Consider the following 16,710-nt stretch of genomic DNA (forward strand, 5'->3'; position numbering starts at 1 on the left):
ACCGATCTGGGCAACAAAGCGAGACTGTCTCCATGAAAATAAAATTAAAATAAAATGCTTCTGGGACCATCTGAAGATGAAAGATCAGAGCAGAGCCAGGGCTCTCTGAATTTCCTCCTTCCAGATCTTTCACTGGTTTCCTTTTGGGAGGTAAGAATTCCTGCTTGCTTTTGAAAGAGACACAAGCTTTTGAAAGAGAGCATCCAATCACATGCTCTTGATTGGATGGTGTCACCATTTTTAAAGAGCAGGTGGTGTTTTGGTTGCAGCAAAACTACACATACTCTTTCTGGTTTCTACAAGCAAGTAAACAGTTTTAAAAAAAGAAACTGCATTCTTCCAATTAGTCTGATTAGACTGATGATGCTTGTATCATCTCCTCCTTTTGCAATTATCCAGTTGTTTACCAGATACCTCAAGAAGTAGAGAATTCTGCCAAGCACAGCAAAGCGTGCCGTGCTGACTGGTGGCATTCAACAATAAAGAAATCATAGCCACCCTAAGTCTGCAGACTCCTTGAAATGAATCGAACAACATCTGACAGTTACCAGCCTTCTTCCTGCTGCTGAGATGAATCCTATGGCCTCCATGCCACAGGTCTCCATGTCTATAGAATTAGTATGTCTAAACTAAGGTAGCTTTTAGCCTCCATCAATTTGTTGATGATTTCTCTGTTTTATTTTTTCTGTCTTTGAAGCTGGATATCACATTTTTGGTTGTATCCCTTTAAAAAGTGTGAATAAAATTTCGATGAGGGGTGCACCATTTTTCAGAGCAATTTACCCCTACCTTTCAAGTAGTTAAAAGAGATGGAAATATATGTATATACACACACTCCACCAAAACACTGACAACCAAGTATCAGGGTTGTTAAATTTGTAACATTAAACTTAAAATCAATTAAACATTAAAAGTATGGCAAAAACTTCAATTACTTTTACACCAACCTAATAATCTTCTGTTTAATGTATTTTTGTGTATCTGTGTACATTTGAACAAGGGAAGACAAATTCCTTTTTCCTTGCAGATGTGATTTCTCTTTCTTTTCTTCTCTGTCCAGAGGTACTTGCAGCTAATTTCTTTGTCTCTTTCTTTCCTTTTCTTTCTTTCTTTCTCTTTCTTTCTTTTTCTTTCTTTCTTTCTTTTTCTTTCTTTCTTTCTTTCTTTCTTTCTTTCTTTCTTTCTTTCTTTCTTTCTTTCTTTCTTTCCTTCTTTCTTTCTTTCGTCTCTCTTTTTTTTTTGGACAGTTCTCACTCTGTCACCCAGGTTGGAGTGCAGTTGGCATGATCTTGGCTCACTGTAACCTTTGCCTCTCGGGTTCAGGCGATTCTCGTGCCTCAGCCTCCCAAGTAGCTGAGATTACAGGTGTGCACCACCATGCCCGGCTAATTTTAGTATTTTTAGTAGACATGGGGTTTCGCCATGTTGGTCAGGCTGGTCTCGAACTCCTGGCCTCAAGTGATCTGCCTGTCTCGGCCTCCCAAAGTATTGGGATTACAGGCGTGAGCCATCGTGCCCAGACAAATATAATTTCTTAAGCTTTGGCCTGTGAGCATCTAGGCTTCTCTTTGTGTGGAGTTCTTTGTCCAGCCCTGGTAGACCTCAGGTCATTAGCTCTAAGGTTATTTTAAGACTCTTGTTAGTAAAGGCCTATACCATACTGGAGCCTAATTATTTTAGGGAAAGAATTTAGAATCATAGCTTATAAGAAGCTTGATTTATTGTTCCAGTGACCCAAAGTTTTTTGTCTGTTGTGTGTGTGTGTATGTATGTGTATGTGTGTGTGTGAAAATTCGGTTTGAAGACTCAGTTTTAAAAAACAAATTAATCAAATTAATGCACAGCACCTGCTCTCCAGCGCGCTCACTCACAGCCCCGTGCTAGTGACTTCAGTGGATAAATGAGAGAACGCGACTCAGGTTTTGGTTCTTCACCCGCCAAAGGAATTGTTTCAAACCTTAACCATTGATCTGGAGCCCCATCTCACTCCCTACTGCTGATTCTTCACGATCTTATCAAGAAGAGAATATTGACTTAGAACCTGCACAGCTGTCTCTCTGCAGAGCATCCAAAGCCATCACACCACATCCTAGCTTACAGGTCTGGCTCTGGCTCCAGGTGCACCTGGCTCATGCCCGCTATGCTTTGTCGTACCCATAGAGTCAAAGGTTTTTCAAAGACACAAACTTGGAGGTGAATGTCTTTAAAGCAGGGACAGTCACTCCAGTCTTCTGCCGCAGGCATACCTCCCCCTGCCACCTCACACCTGTTCTCATGCCTAATCTAGGCTACTTGTCTAAATCCTAAGGGTTCTGCCTTGGCAGCCTTAGTTCTAAATCAAGTTTCTAGAGTTTCAAGCTAGCAATACTGCTGACCAATACTGCTGTCCTACAAGAGATTGGCTCAGCCTCTGGTGAGTGAATAAATGAATGAATGAATAAAAAGAAGGAACAATAGAAATCAAGAAAGCAAGCCTAGCTGCTTTTAAAAGGAGCCTGCCATATATAAATAGTGTGCTTAAGCTGGTCTATCAAAATGCAAATAATTTAGTGTTGTTGTTGTTGTTTGTTTGTTTTTAATGTTTAGGCTTGACAGAAGTACCCAAATCAAGGAAGGTCCCATCACAGCAAGATCTCTCCTCCTCGCGACCTGGGAGCTGGAACCCCGCATACGTGGCCCAGAGGGCACCGGGTTCACGTAACACCAGAGTCAGCACCCAGTCTCTCTCCTGCATTCCCACCCCCATGTGACAGAGAGGAGCAGACACTCACACCATGAGGAAGACGCCTCCGGTGTTGGAGACGCAGCCTCGGGTGGTCGGGGTGGCATGCCTGTCATAGCCGCACACACCACACAGTAAGCCCAGGTAGTAAAAAATCACGATGAGGGTCAGCAGAGAGCAGATGACCAGGCCACCCAGCCACCTGGAGAAGCAAGCACAGTGTTAGTATACATGACACAGGTGACGCCACCCTAACACAAAAGCTGCTGGACTAAGGCTGGAGCCAATGAGTTATTCTTGGCTTCTAAAATCAGAGTCTTCTATCAGCTCCTCAGAGGACAATAATGTTGAGTGAAAAGATCCCTTCACACCCTTTGTCTTCCAGTTCAACCAACAGAGAAGCTTTTATTTTGATTCTAGGTTTGCATTGTTCTTGGTGGTCATGGGATCACTGCTTCCTTCCTTTGCCTTGATTCCCACGGGTGTCACACAGGGTTCATAAGCACGGCACGCTGAGCTTCTCCAAGGCTACTGATGAAAACACCCTTAAGATTTTTATGTTCTTTTAAGGTTTCTGATGTTCTAAGTGCCTATTATATAATGAAGGCATATGGCTAGATCATGATTAGACTACAGATAAAGAAATACTGGATTCTTTTCCCTGGCCTTTTTCTAAAATATTTTGTGGTTGCAGAAATATTTGGGGCCACTGTGTTCTTTACTGAACCAGATTACGTGGCAGATGCATGGGGTATTTAGAATTTTATGAGCATCCTAAATCAAATGCCTGCAGAATGCAAATCTCAATTTCATAATGGTCTTGCGAGACATTTTAGGATAATGGATCCTCAATTAGGCCTTACTGGCATTCCCGGAAGGTAGAACAACCTTTCCCGGCAGCAAGAGGCATTCAAGGGTAGTAATGCTTCCCAACATTTAAGACACTAAAAAACAAAGAATTTACTTCTGCTTGGTGCCTCTTGACAAAAGTCGCCACTGAAGCTTTTCATTCAATTAAGAGCAATCTCAGTAATTATAGTAATAGCCACAGGCAGCCATTCTGGGGAGGTTTATTCCAGACAGTGAGGGCACACAATTAAATAAGCCATGGAGACTGGCCTCAGAAAACTTTTAGAGTTAAAGGAGTATCTGCTTAGTTAATTTTCTTTTTAAGATAAGCTCATGGTGTCAGGGCAGGGGGAAAAGGAAGGGAGATGGATGGCAGTCAGGTAGACAGGTAATGGTACTATTCTTTCTCGTTTGTGAAGCTCTGATCTCTAATGAGATTATAAGCTCACTGAGAAAGGGTCTGCCTTCTGTTTGTTCTGAGACTTGCTGGGGTGGCCTAGCCCCACAAGGGAATCATGGCAGGTGCTCCCTGGAGCTTGTTGTTTGTGGGGGCGATGACAAAAAGCAGAGCCAGATGGAGCTTCAAAACCTACCGCTGCCGTATGCTAGCTGGCCTTAAGGAAGTCACTTCACTTCCCTGAGCCTGTCTCCTTGTCTATAAAACAGGGTTGTAAATGGAACACAGGCCAGGGGATTTTTGTGAGTATTAAAAGAAATGTGCAGAAAGTGCTTGGTGGGCACACTGAAACTGTCCCTTAAATGGTAGCAACTGCTATAATTTTAATTACGTATCTTGTGGTCTTGTATAAGAAATAATCCACATGAGAATGAGTCTCCGGACTCCCCATGGGCTTAGGAGATATGAAGGGCGGCTGAGCTCTTCAGAGAGAGAAGTGCATCTTACATAATACATGATCCTCTAAATTTCCTGAGCCTCCAAGTCCTTCCCTCCCCAGGGCTCTGGCTGGGATGTCCACCACCCTCACCCCGGGCCAAGCCCCACCACTCACATTTTCTAATGCGACAACCAGTGGGTACCATAGCCACTCACCTAAGCTCTGGGAGCAATTCACTGGTTTCAAGGCACAGCTATGAAAAGGATGCTCTTTCAGTAAGAACCAACCTCTGCATATTTATTTTATAAACCAATGTTCAAACTGGTTTATAAAATAGAAAAGAATATTTCCCAGATGTCCTTCTTAATTACTTTTAAGCTTTAAAATCTCATTACATGTCTGGTTTGATAATTATAACTAGTATTCCAGAAACCACTAATGACATCAAAGTCGCAAATTATCAAGTATTTGGCTCACGAAGATCCAGTCTTCAACTTAAAAATAAACGTGGACTGCTTTACAAATTTGCATATCATCTGTACACAGGAGTCATGCGAACCTTCTCTGCATTGTTGCAATTTTAGTATATGTGCTGCCTGGTCTAAGCGAGCACTTCAACTTTTTTAATGAACGTAAACTGGGGTTAACATATATCAGGTCATGGCCTCCTTGTACAATTTGCTCTCATAAGATTATCCTGGTGCTAATGTCAGATTTTTATCTCGTTCTCTACAAAGTTCACTCTTGTAGTTCACCAGCTCCAAGGAGACACTCACCAGTATGAATCATACTCTTCCAATGTAGGTAAATTTCTGTGGATGTAACTTTCAGTGTTATTAACATAAACAGAGAATTCTGAGAGTATATCCTGAATAGGAAGACGCTGAGTTATGTTGTCGATATCTGAACCAATGGAATTCAAGACCCTTTTGATACCTGAAAACAAAGGTACCTTTGTTATGCATTTGCAAACATGGAAGAAATAGAAACTTCGTTTTGGAACCAAACAGAAAAGCCTGAACCACCTTTAGTTTTTCTCATGTTATATTTGTGTTTAAAATATGATAAGATTCGACAACAAGCATGAATATAGCCAAAACCATCCAAAAGCAATTACTTAACAAAACAGCAAGCTGTGAGCACTGACTTTAATGAGATGGTACTGAAGTCAAGCCAGTTTCCTTCTTCCACTTACTTTACTTAAAGTAGATCAAGTGATTAAAATGTATAGTGTGCAGACTATGTGCCAGGCACTTTTATAAATGGTAACTCATTTATTTCACTGAGGTACATATTCTCATTCCCCGTTTTACTAACAGCGACCTGGAGGCTCACAGAGATTCAATTAATTGCCCATGGGTCTTTTAAAGAAAGCTCTGGTAACGGGATTGAAACTCGGGTGTATCTGACTCTAAAGTTCCTGTTACATGCTTTTGGGAAAATAATTAAATAATAATAATAATTTATCCCTCTAAGAAATAGTATTCAGGGCCGGGCACAGTGGCTCACACCTGTAATCCCAGCACTTTGGGAGTCTGAGGTGGGAGGATCACCTGAGGTCAGAAGTTCGAGACCAGCCTGACCAACATGGCAAAACCCCATCTCTACTAAAAATACAAAAATTACCCAGTTGTGGTGGCACACGCCTGTAACTCGGGAGGCTGAGGCAGAAGAATCACTTGAACCTGGGAGGCAGAGGTTTCAGTGAGCCAAGATTGTGCCATTGTACTCCAGCCTGGGTGACACAGCAAGACTCGCTCTCAAAAAAAAAAAAAAAAAAAAAAAAAAAAAAAGTCTTCAGGAACAGAGTAATTCTCAAGGCCCATTTAAAAAACAAACAAACAGAAAAACACAAGTGACTCTGGGTGATATTTTTGTTAAAATTTTACCTGACTGATACAAATTGAGACGTCTTAGGAAGTACGTCTGTGTCTTTTCTATGCAAAAACCAATAGTAGTCTCAGTGGTCAGTTTCTTTTGCTATCAGTCCTAATTTCTCAGACAGGAGTTAAGTTCAAAGAAAACCAGTTTTATGGAGAGTGTCCATCACAACAGGTCCTAAAATCAACTCACCTGGGGTGCAGGATTTCACCTGAACCAATGCTCACATGAGTTCTGAAGGTGGCTGTATCCAAGTGATTCTTGACACGGACATACTAAGAACACACTAACCAGTTACAAGTCCACTGATACTGCAAGAGAGGTGAATCTCTTTGCAGCAGCAGAGACAAGATGAGCAGTTCTCAAAATATTATCCTGAGGCTCCCGGTGAACTTCAGGTAGAGAGTAGAATGGTAGCTTGGTCCAAAACGTAATCACATAAAAATGGCAAGAAACTTTTTGTTTTCTTTTTGAGACAGGATCTCTCTGTATTGCCCAGGCTGGAGTGCAGTGGCTCAACCATGGCTCACTGCAGCCTCAACCTCCTGGGCTCAAGGATCCTCCCACCTCAGCCTCCCAAGTACTGGGACTACAGGTGTGTACCACCATGCTCAGCTAATTTTTTATGATTTTACTTTTTGTAGAGATGGGGAGATGGAATCTCACCATGTTGCCCAGGCTGGTCTTGAGCTCCTGGTCTCAAGTTATCCTCCTGCCTCAGCCTTCCAAAGTGCTGGGATTATAGCAGTGAGCCACCACATCCGGCCCTGGACACTTTTTTAAAGTTTGTTTTTCACATAGCTATGACATCTCGAAATCAAAGACACAGAAGCGAGCAACAGAGTGTCAGGTGTTTGGATGTGACTCGTTAAGAAAGGACTGTTACTCCTTGGGGGCTCGTTGCCTTCTCCAAACGGCTTGTGTGTGAAAACACCTGAGGATCCTTGGTCAAAAATGACTCAGTGGGTCTCTTGGTTACTTCTGAGATTTTGAGAGATGGGGAATGCAGCCTTCCCATCTTCTAGGAGCAGCTCCTAGGGCTCCTGCCTGCTTCTCAGCCTGGCTTGCCCTCACGCACGACATGGCTCCGTGACTTTGATGCTCTGACGACTCTCTATGTGGCTGGTGCCCTCTCTTGGCACCTCTTCAAACCTCTCTCGATGTTCCCTTTTCCAGGCAGCCTCCCACTAGCCTCTCCTCACCTTGTTTCCCTGGCACAAACCTGGTCATGGTGCCAGAGTGTGACAACAAGTTTGTGTACACATGGCTGGCTAAAGGACAAGCAGAACTCATGGCTTATGCATCTCATAGCCCAGTGCCTGGCAAAGCCTGGCACAGAGTTGGCACTAAATAATTTGTTCAGGTTGGGATGAGACAACCTAAACACGAGAGCTAAGGACATGAAACTAAACACCTGCTATCCAGGCTGACAGAGCGGCACTGGCCCAGCTCTAGGAAAATGCTGGCTTGTGCTCAGGCAATGGCACCATGCACCATGGGCCACACTCAATGCATGCAGCACAATTTGCTGTGTCAGACTTACAAGGAAGGGCTGCATGTATGGGCAGGAGAGGTCCAGAGAGGGGAAACCAAAAAATTAAACACAGAGATTAGTGAGCAGGTGGCTGTCAGACGTACAGCATGCATCAGCCTTCAGAGGTTAACACATGAAAGTCTGAACCCTGTCCTTAATATCTTAATATTTTAAAGTAGAATCTTACATTATGCAAAAGGAAATCCACAAAACATCTAAATTGTTATGTAGCAAGATAAAACACTTTTTTACTCAAACTCCTCATGGGTCAAAAAAACACTATTAGGGAAAAATAATCAAGTATCTCTAACATAATATTTTTAAACCACTTACTCAACAGTTAAAAGCAGCACTAAAATGATTTTTAAAAGAAATAGAAGATAGCTTTACATAGCTTCAGAGATTTCTTTTCTGTTCTTTTTTGTTTGTTTGTTTTTGGTTTTTCTCGAGAGAGAGTCGCCCAGGCTGGAGTGCAGTGGCGCGATCTCGGCTCACTGCAACTCCTCCTCCTGGGTTCAAGTGATTCTCCTGCCTCAGCCTCCCAAGTAGCTGGGGTTACAGGGGTGCATCACCATGCCTGGCTAATTTTTGTGTTTTTAGTAGAGATGGGCTTTCACCATGTTGGCCAGGCTGATCTCGAACTCCTGACCTCAGGTGACCTACCCGCCTTGGCCTCCCAAAGTGCTGGGATTGCAGGCGTGAGCCACTGCGCCCAGCCCAGAGATTTCTTCTCCAAGCAAATAACCCAGGTTTGTCTCTATCCTTGCACAAAGAACTGCTTCCCCTGCATTCTCTCCCTCCGTACGTTCACCCCAAATCCCGTAACCCAAATACAGCACTATTCAATAATTTGAGTAGAATCCTCTCCATATTGATTCTGCCTCTCCAAAATTGTAAGCAACCTTAGGAGCCTAAAATACTATTGCCTCAGCATCAGTGGACAGATTAAAATCTTCCTAATAGACAAAATAAATCCTTTTACACAGTATTCCTTTAAAAAGTTTGATTTTGGCAGGGCACGGTGGCTCACGCCTGTAATCCCAGCACTTTGGGAGGCTGAGGTGGGTGGATCACGAGGTCAGGAGATCGAGACCATCCTGGCTAACAGAGTAAAACCCCATCTCTAGTAAAAATACAAAAAAATTAGCTGGGTGTGGTGGCGGGCGCCTGTAGTCCCAGCTACTTGGGAGGCTGAGGCAGGAGAATGGCGTGAACCCGGGAGGCGGAGCTTGCAGTGAGCCGAGATCGCACCACTGCACTCCAGCCTGGGCGACAGAGCGAGACTCTGTCTCAAAAAAAAAAAAAAAAAGTTTGATTTTAAGTTTGTCTAGAAAATATAATAATCTACAGTTTTTCTCTTCAGTGAAAATCAGAATGAGTTTCCAAACTGTGGCTGCTGTAAGATCTGAAGGTGCACACTCTGGGGACCTGGATCACACTGTGGCTCTCAACCATGTGGCAGCTGCCGGCTGGGCTGGATGATGTTATCAGTGTTCAATAATAGGTTTGTTCTTGTTTTTCAATCACCGAATGAAGTGACACAATTGTAAAGCTCTGATATTTGTTTAGTTTTGACAGTTTTAATGAGAAACTGTTTTTTGAAGAGGAAAAGAACAATGCAATACTTGGCAACACATTTCTCTGTACTGACCTTCCAATCACAAAATCACCTCAAACTGTGAATCTCACCTGCTACGACAGTTGTGGTTTGGCGTTGTACTCTGTCAGGTATATCATTAAGGGATTGATAGCCCTGAAAAATATTTCAAAATAAAAGGATGTACAGAGTTAAGTTGAAGACTAGTTGACTAGTCACTCATTTTGCAACTTAGTATGAGTAGAGAGGCAAAATAAAAATATAACATTCATCTTAAGGGTGAAAGGATCATTATATGGTCATCAAGAGTCTAAAAAAGTCCCCTTTAGAGAGCATTGTCTTTAAATTACATCAATCAAAGATCATGTTAGAAGTTTTTCATATAGGGGGTCCCCATAATTTTAAAATCAACATATTTACACAGAGCATAGGTACTATTATGGGTACATACATCTATACCAGTGGTTCTCAACTGGGAGAAATTTTGTTCTCAACTGGGGTATGTTTGGCAAAGTCTGGAGACATTTTGGTTATCACAGTTGGGGGGTGCTGCTGGGATTGTGTGGGGAGAGGCCAAGGATGCTAATAAATACCCTGCCACGCACAGGAGAGCCCCCACCGCTAACAGCCACGCACGGTGTCAGCAGTGCTGAGGTTAAGAGACCCTGATCGGTACAATATCCCATGGGCAGACAGAAAGTGAATTTCTAAAAACAGAATCTTACTTTCTAATAAAAAATAAAATTAGAGATATAGTCTAACTGAAAAAAAAAAAAAGTCCCAAAGCATGGCTTACAGAGGACACAACTGTGGTGAGGATAAAACAAAAACAAAAAACAACTGTGCCAAGCGATAGGGCTTTGGGGCTAAACCCCCCATGAGAGGGAAATATCATTCTTTCCAAATAATTCAACTAAACGTCCAACCTTTCCTCTGGAGAGGTTTAGTGGGTGTTTCTTCACTGTCTGCTGGTGTACTTAGCCATCTGCCAGGGCAAAGTACAGCACTTTCAACCTTCGTAAGATTTATGGTGCCAGCCAGTTTCCACCTTAGCCTAGCTACATCAGATGTCACAAAATGAAAATCCATGACTTGTTTCCTCCAAGGAGACGAAGCTACTCAGCACACCAGTGCTTGTTCTGGTTTTCTATGTGCCTGACTCCTTGACACTCATCTGTGTCTGGACTTGCAGATGTTATGGGGGGTTTCACAGCTGGAAGGTGTCTTACAGATCTCCCAGTTCAATGCCTTCTTTAACAAATGAAGTAACACCAGAGTTCAAAGACCAAGAAATTTTGAATAACTTGTTTAAGGGCCCACTTACTTTGTCAGTAAGTAAGTGTCTGGTAAACACATGTAGACAAGTGTTTAATCCATTTATGCTGAAGGTTGCAAATATTTTTTGTGAAAAATCAGAACTTGATGATATTTGGCAGTAGGGTATAAATAACTCCCACAAGCTTAGCGTTCCAATAATGGAACACTAGGCATAAATGGGTTAATAGAGATTTGAGACTTTTTACATCCATGATAAAAGACAGAGTCAAGAATAAAACTATTCTCTCATTTTCCCATAGGCCCAGGCACTCTACTGAACCATAATCTAAAAAGAAATATTTATTGCATACTCAGTATCTATTGGTTGAATAAACAGCAAGATTTGGTAAGCTACTGGGGAAATCAGGGAATTCCAGACCAATGCTGTCCCTGCCTTTTTGGGGGTTTACAGTCCAGTGGTGGGAAGGGAGACATTAAAGAAATAATGACAGTTATGAGGAAATTAACAGAGAATATTTGCAATGCTGCAAGAATGTATTAAAAAAGGTTTGACCTAGTCAAGAAGCCCAGGAAAGGCCTGTTAAGAAGATGATATATGGACTGGGCACGATGGCTCATGCCTGTAATCCCAGCACTTTGGGAGGCCGAGGCGGGTGGATCACCTGAGGTCAGGAGTTTGAGACCAGCCTGGCCAACATGGCGAAACCCTGTCTCTACTAAAAATACAAAAATTAGCAGGGTGCAGTGGCACGTGCCTGTAATCCCAGCTACTCAGGATGCTGAGGCATCAGAATTGCTTGAACCTGGGAGGCAGAGGTTGTAGTGACCTAAGATCATGCCACTGCACTCCAGCCTGGGCAACAGTGCAAGACTCCATCTTAAAAAAAAAAAAAAAAAAAAAAGAAGAAGGTGATATATGAAGCTTAAAAAACTAAGTAGTGGCCGGGTGCGGTGGCTCATGCCTGTAATCCTAGCACTTTGGAAGGCCAAGGTGGGGGCAGATCACTTGAAGTCAGGAGTTCGAGGCTAGCCTGGCCAACATGGTGAAACCTCGTCTCCACTAAAAATACAAAACTCAGCCAGGCATGGTGGTGCACAGCTGTAATCCCAGCTACTCAACAGGCTGAGGCAGGAGAATCGCTTGAACCCGGGAGGCAGAGGTTGCGGTGAGCCGAGATAGCACCACTGTACTCCCTCCTGGGTGACAGAGGGGGATTCCATCTCAAAAAACAAGACAAAACAAAACAAAACAACTAAGTAGCTAGGCTACTAGGAGGGGGGAAAAGAAGAGAGTGCCAAGCAGAGGGAAGAGCGTGTGCACATGCGTGAAGGTGGGTAAGAGCAAAAAGAAAACCAGTATAGCTGACTCACTGGCAGAGCGGGACAGCATTTTGTATTAGAATCAGTGTGGGGTGCAGCATTACACCCACTAAATTCTGAGGCCTAGGAAAGCAGAGGTCATGTTCTTCTTAGCATGCCACTTTACATATCATAGATGCTTAACAAAAATTCCGGGAACTGGAAAGATGAACACAATTGCCTTGAAGGTAATAGCTATCACACTTCTTGGCAACTTTTCTCTAGAATTTCACTGCTTTTTTGTTGTTTCCTATTTTCTTATGTACTAGTCCACCCTTTAAAATGATATAAAATCAGTGATTGTATTTTTTCCAAAAGCATACCTGTTGGACCAGGCCATCCAAATCTGTCCTAAGAACGTTATTAATGTTGTCAAGTTCTGCATCCACAGGTGGAAGCTGAAAATGTATAAAACAAAATATAAGATAAGGTTGTTACCTTCAAAACGATTCCTCATGAAGAAAGAAGTCATTGTATATCCAAGTCCCAAAGCATCTATACTATAGGGTAAAATCGCAGTTTTTTTTTGTTTTTTTTTTTTTTGAGACGAAGTCTCGCTCTGTCGCCCAGGCTGGAGTGCAGTGGCGTGATCTCCGCTCACTGCAAGCTCCGTCTCCCCGGTTCACGCCATTCTCCTGCCTCAGCCTCCCAAGTAGCTGAGATCACAGGCGCCCGCCACCATGCCCGGCTAATTTTGTGTATTTTTAGTAGAGACGAGGTTTCCCTGAGTTAGACCAGGATGGTCTCGATCTCCTGACCTTGTGATCCGCCCGCCTCGGCCTCCCAAAGTGCTGGGATTACAGGCGTGAACTTTCTTTTAAACAATAGAGTTTTATTTGGGAAAAACACAGCTCAGACCCTCCTTGACAAGCACTAATTTTTTGATGTCTGGAGGTCTCTTGCTGTAATCAGCTAAAAAAAAACGAGGCAAAGAAATGTAACACAAATGTAATATATATGACTTCACAATTTCAAATACTAAACATGGTTCAGTAAAATTGTAAACAAACTTTTTAAAGTCACTTTTAAAAGCAATGTAGTCAGTGGTTATACTAGTGAGTAAACTGGAATAGTTTTTCCACTTACAGCATTATACATGGATTTGAAGTGCTCTAGCTCCCACCAATACTGAGACAAACATCATATGCCTCTCACATGGTGTCCAAGAACATAATATCACTACTGTGATATTTCCCTGGCAAATATGAGTACCTTTAATCCCAAGAAAACATCAAACAACCCTAAACTGAAGACCATTCTACAAAGTAAATGGCCTGTTCAAAAATGTCTGTCACAAAAGAAAAGACACACTTAGAAACTGTTCCAGATTAACAGGAATGAAAGAGACATGACAATAAATGACAATGTGTGATCCTGGCCTGGACCCGGGACTGGAAAAAGAGAAGATAGTTATAAAAGGCATTTTTGGAAAGATCAACATTTGAATGGACACTGTGGATTAAATGGTAGTGTCGGGTCAATGTTATCCTAATTTTGATCATTATATGATTATGTAAAGTTAGGAAAGACAACGAAATATTTAGGGGTAAAAAGGCATGATGATGTCTACAACTTATCCCCAACTTACCTTTTGAGAAAAGAACAAAATGCATATTATTTTATGCATGTATATATTAAATGATATGAACAGACAGACAAACTGATAAAACATGATAAAGCAAATGGTGCAAAATGGTGACCCTTGAAGAATGTGGCCAAAGGGTGTGAACAGGGATCCATGCATTCATCTTGCAAGTTTTCCACGTGTTTGATACACATTAAATATAAAAAGTGCCCCCCAAAAAGGATCTATCTCAAACAACTCAGTTGCAACTAAGCTCTAAACAACTGTTCAATCAAAAATGATTATAGTGATATCCAGACACAGATGTTGCAGGTGAAATGTTTGAAAAACAATGGAATGAAATATAAAAGTGAGAAAAAGTGTATCTACACTAAAATGTCATTTTATATAAAATGGGAGGTGTCTGGGCGTGGTGGCTCATGCCTGTAATCCCAGCACTTTGGGAGGCTGAGGCAGGCAGATCACTTGAGGTCAGGAGTTTGAGACCAGCCTGGCCAACATGGTGTAACCCCATCTCTACTAAAAATATGAAAATTAGCCAGGCATGGTGGCGGGTGCCTGTAATCTCAGCTACTTGGGAGGCTGAGGCAGGAGAATTACTTGAACCTGAGAGGTTGGAGGTTGCAGTGAGCTGAGATCGTGCCACTGCACTCCAGCCTGGGCAACAGAGTGAGACTCCATCTCAAAAAAAAAAAGTCAGGTGTGTATCTAACTAAATAAGTTAGACATCATTAACAGACACGGCCATTTTACCTATATCTCAGAACTTTATATAATCCAAGTTGTTCCAAATTCTTTTTAAAAAATATTTTCTTTGGGAAAATGAGGGAATTTTCTTCTATTTCAGCATACATGGCTAATAGACTAGGCACATCATTTAAAATATGTTTTAATTCTTAAAATTCTACTTGAATATATTCTATTTCCTTTTTTCCTTGTAAAGGTGAATTAATTCTGATGTGTTTCATTCAGTGGCAGAGAACTCTCACGAAGCGGTTCCCTTTTACTCCTTTGCTCCTGCTGTGGTCATTCCAATATGGTGATCAAATGACTCACGAAGGCTGACAGAGACCAGGGGCTAACTGTTCTCCAAGTGAGGCCACCATGCACTGGAGATAGGTCACCCGCGCTTAGCCCTGCCAGGCAGTCCCCAGCATGCAGCCCCTGACCATGGCAAGCTCATGCCTGCTCACCTGCCTCAGTTCAGGGTTGCTATTCAGCTGGCTTAGAGACAATCTGATGTTGTTGCAGGTTTCACTTGATGGACGCACGGAGCACAGAGGGTCATTGAGAGACGCCCGCAGGCTAGTTTTCACACTGGTCAGACTGCTGCTAAGCTGTGTACTTTGTTGGTGCAAGCTCTTCAAGGTGCTGTTCATGTTCTCCAACGCCTCTTTGGTCTCCTTGATTGCTATGGAAACACAGCCCGCTTCAGAACAGACATGCCAAGTCCCTCCTCATCTACAAAAGTGTGTCTAAAGGGACTTGGGATGGACTGGTAAATGACTTTAGATGACAGTGAGAGGGACACACTGCAAGGGGCAGTCTGAGAAGGGAATACAGGAGTATCACTAGGCTGCTCTAACAGCTGCTCCAACTAGCTCCACTCTTCCGCTTGGGGTCTCTTTCCAACAAGAAGCAGGGGGCAAGCACCAACCCAGGAGCACGATGGGGACACCTCGATGCAGCATTAACTGGCCAGCAGTGGCCAGCAAAGCTGTCACCACCCAGCCTCGAAGAGCTCAGTCCAAACAAGCCAATCCCAGCAGTTTAAATGCACATCAAAATGGATTACGCCCAGATATATTTTAGCTCTATTTATTCTAAGAGTTGGAATCAAAACTAGCACAGGAGCTAAGAGCATGGTTTCAGATTCAGGCAGGTCTAGGCATGGATCTCAGCTTTGCTATTTGCTGTGTGACTAAAAATAGGCTCCTGAACCACTCTGAGCCAATTTCCTCATCTTCAAGTACTGAAACACCACCACATTCATCATGCAACATGGGGGTTAGATCAGTCAGATGAAAATGCCTCAAAGGCAGTGGTCTATCTGTTTAATTTTGGAAGCCCTACCCACTAGGACACATTCTCTTACAGAGAGTACCCAACTAACAATAGTTCAATTTATGATTTCTCAACTTTCTGATAATGGAAAGCTATATGCATTCAGTTAAAGTCATACTTCGAATTTTGAATTTTGAACTTTCCCAGGCTAGTGATACGTGGTAGGACACTCTCTTGCAGTGGCAGCGAGCCACAGCTCCCAGTCAGCCATGCAATCAAGAGGGCAAACAACGCATCTTCTACAGTGTATTAAAAGCATTTTCAACTTACAATGTTTTCAGTTTACCATGGGTTTATTGGGATGTGACCCCCATCGTGTATGTGGAGGGGCATCTAGTACTAGGAAATCCAGAAGAATTGTTTGCTATCCTGATTTATCTGGATGGTGGAGCTCCCTATACATGACTAGGGAGGTAGGGAATTACAACTTTTGTCTACAGTGGCTTAAAGCCACAGCAGTAAAAGATGTGAAATTTAAATTAGAGGGCATTGCTCTTCTTCTAAGCAAATAAATCTTCTTGGTCAGGTCTTTGCTCTGTGGCTCACAGAACAGATGGAGGAGGAGCAAGCTGCAATTGGGTGTTTCAAGGAAAAGTATGAATGCCCTTAAAAACTGGCTTCCCCACTCTTTCCTGGTAGCCACATAACAGATAATACTGAAGTGTTAAAACCACACACACACACACACACACATTTTAAAAATGTTTCCATGTTGAGTCTAGCCAAAAGTAGCCTGAGGTTGCATCCCAGTTCTGCTTCTACCCTGCTACAGCACATCTGACAAACTCTCAACTTCTCAGGACCTCGGTCTCATCTATAAATTAGGGAGTGTGTTGGGTCACCTACTGGTTACTAGAAAAGTCTGATTCCAGGCTGTGCCCTAACAGCTTGTGGGGCTGAGCTCTTAGGAGATGGTCTCCCCCACGCTAACTAGGTCTGGTTAGATACTGCAACCTAGCTTTGAGGATGTTCCCAGAGACCTGGGGAGGCTTCCAGAATTGAACT

General features: G+C 42.7%; 1 protein-coding gene and 1 non-coding gene across 3 annotated transcripts in view; both read right to left on the reverse strand.

Moving 5' to 3' along the window:
* The window catches only part of PROM1 (prominin 1), a 152,420-nt gene that overhangs the window by 35,431 nt on the left and 100,279 nt on the right, over positions 1-16,710 (reverse strand). For both annotated transcript variants that reach the window (XM_063619404.1, XM_063619405.1), the window contains 5 exons: positions 14,835-15,052; positions 12,380-12,454; positions 9,512-9,575; positions 5,184-5,343; positions 2,772-2,924 (listed from right to left, as the gene is read on the reverse strand). In XM_063619404.1, the coding sequence (XP_063475474.1) occupies positions 2,772-2,924; positions 5,184-5,343; positions 9,512-9,575; positions 12,380-12,454; positions 14,835-15,052 (670 nt within the window). The remainder of the gene's footprint in view (positions 1-2,771; positions 2,925-5,183; positions 5,344-9,511; positions 9,576-12,379; positions 12,455-14,834; positions 15,053-16,710) is intronic.
* Positions 4,909-5,020, reverse strand: LOC129465131 (U6 spliceosomal RNA). The gene has a single exon (XR_008651899.1). It is a non-coding gene; the product is annotated as a U6 spliceosomal RNA (small nuclear RNA).

Source organism: Symphalangus syndactylus, chromosome 16, assembly GCF_028878055.3.
Source record: "Symphalangus syndactylus isolate Jambi chromosome 16, NHGRI_mSymSyn1-v2.1_pri, whole genome shotgun sequence".
Classification (NCBI taxonomy): domain Eukaryota; kingdom Metazoa; phylum Chordata; class Mammalia; order Primates; family Hylobatidae; genus Symphalangus; species Symphalangus syndactylus.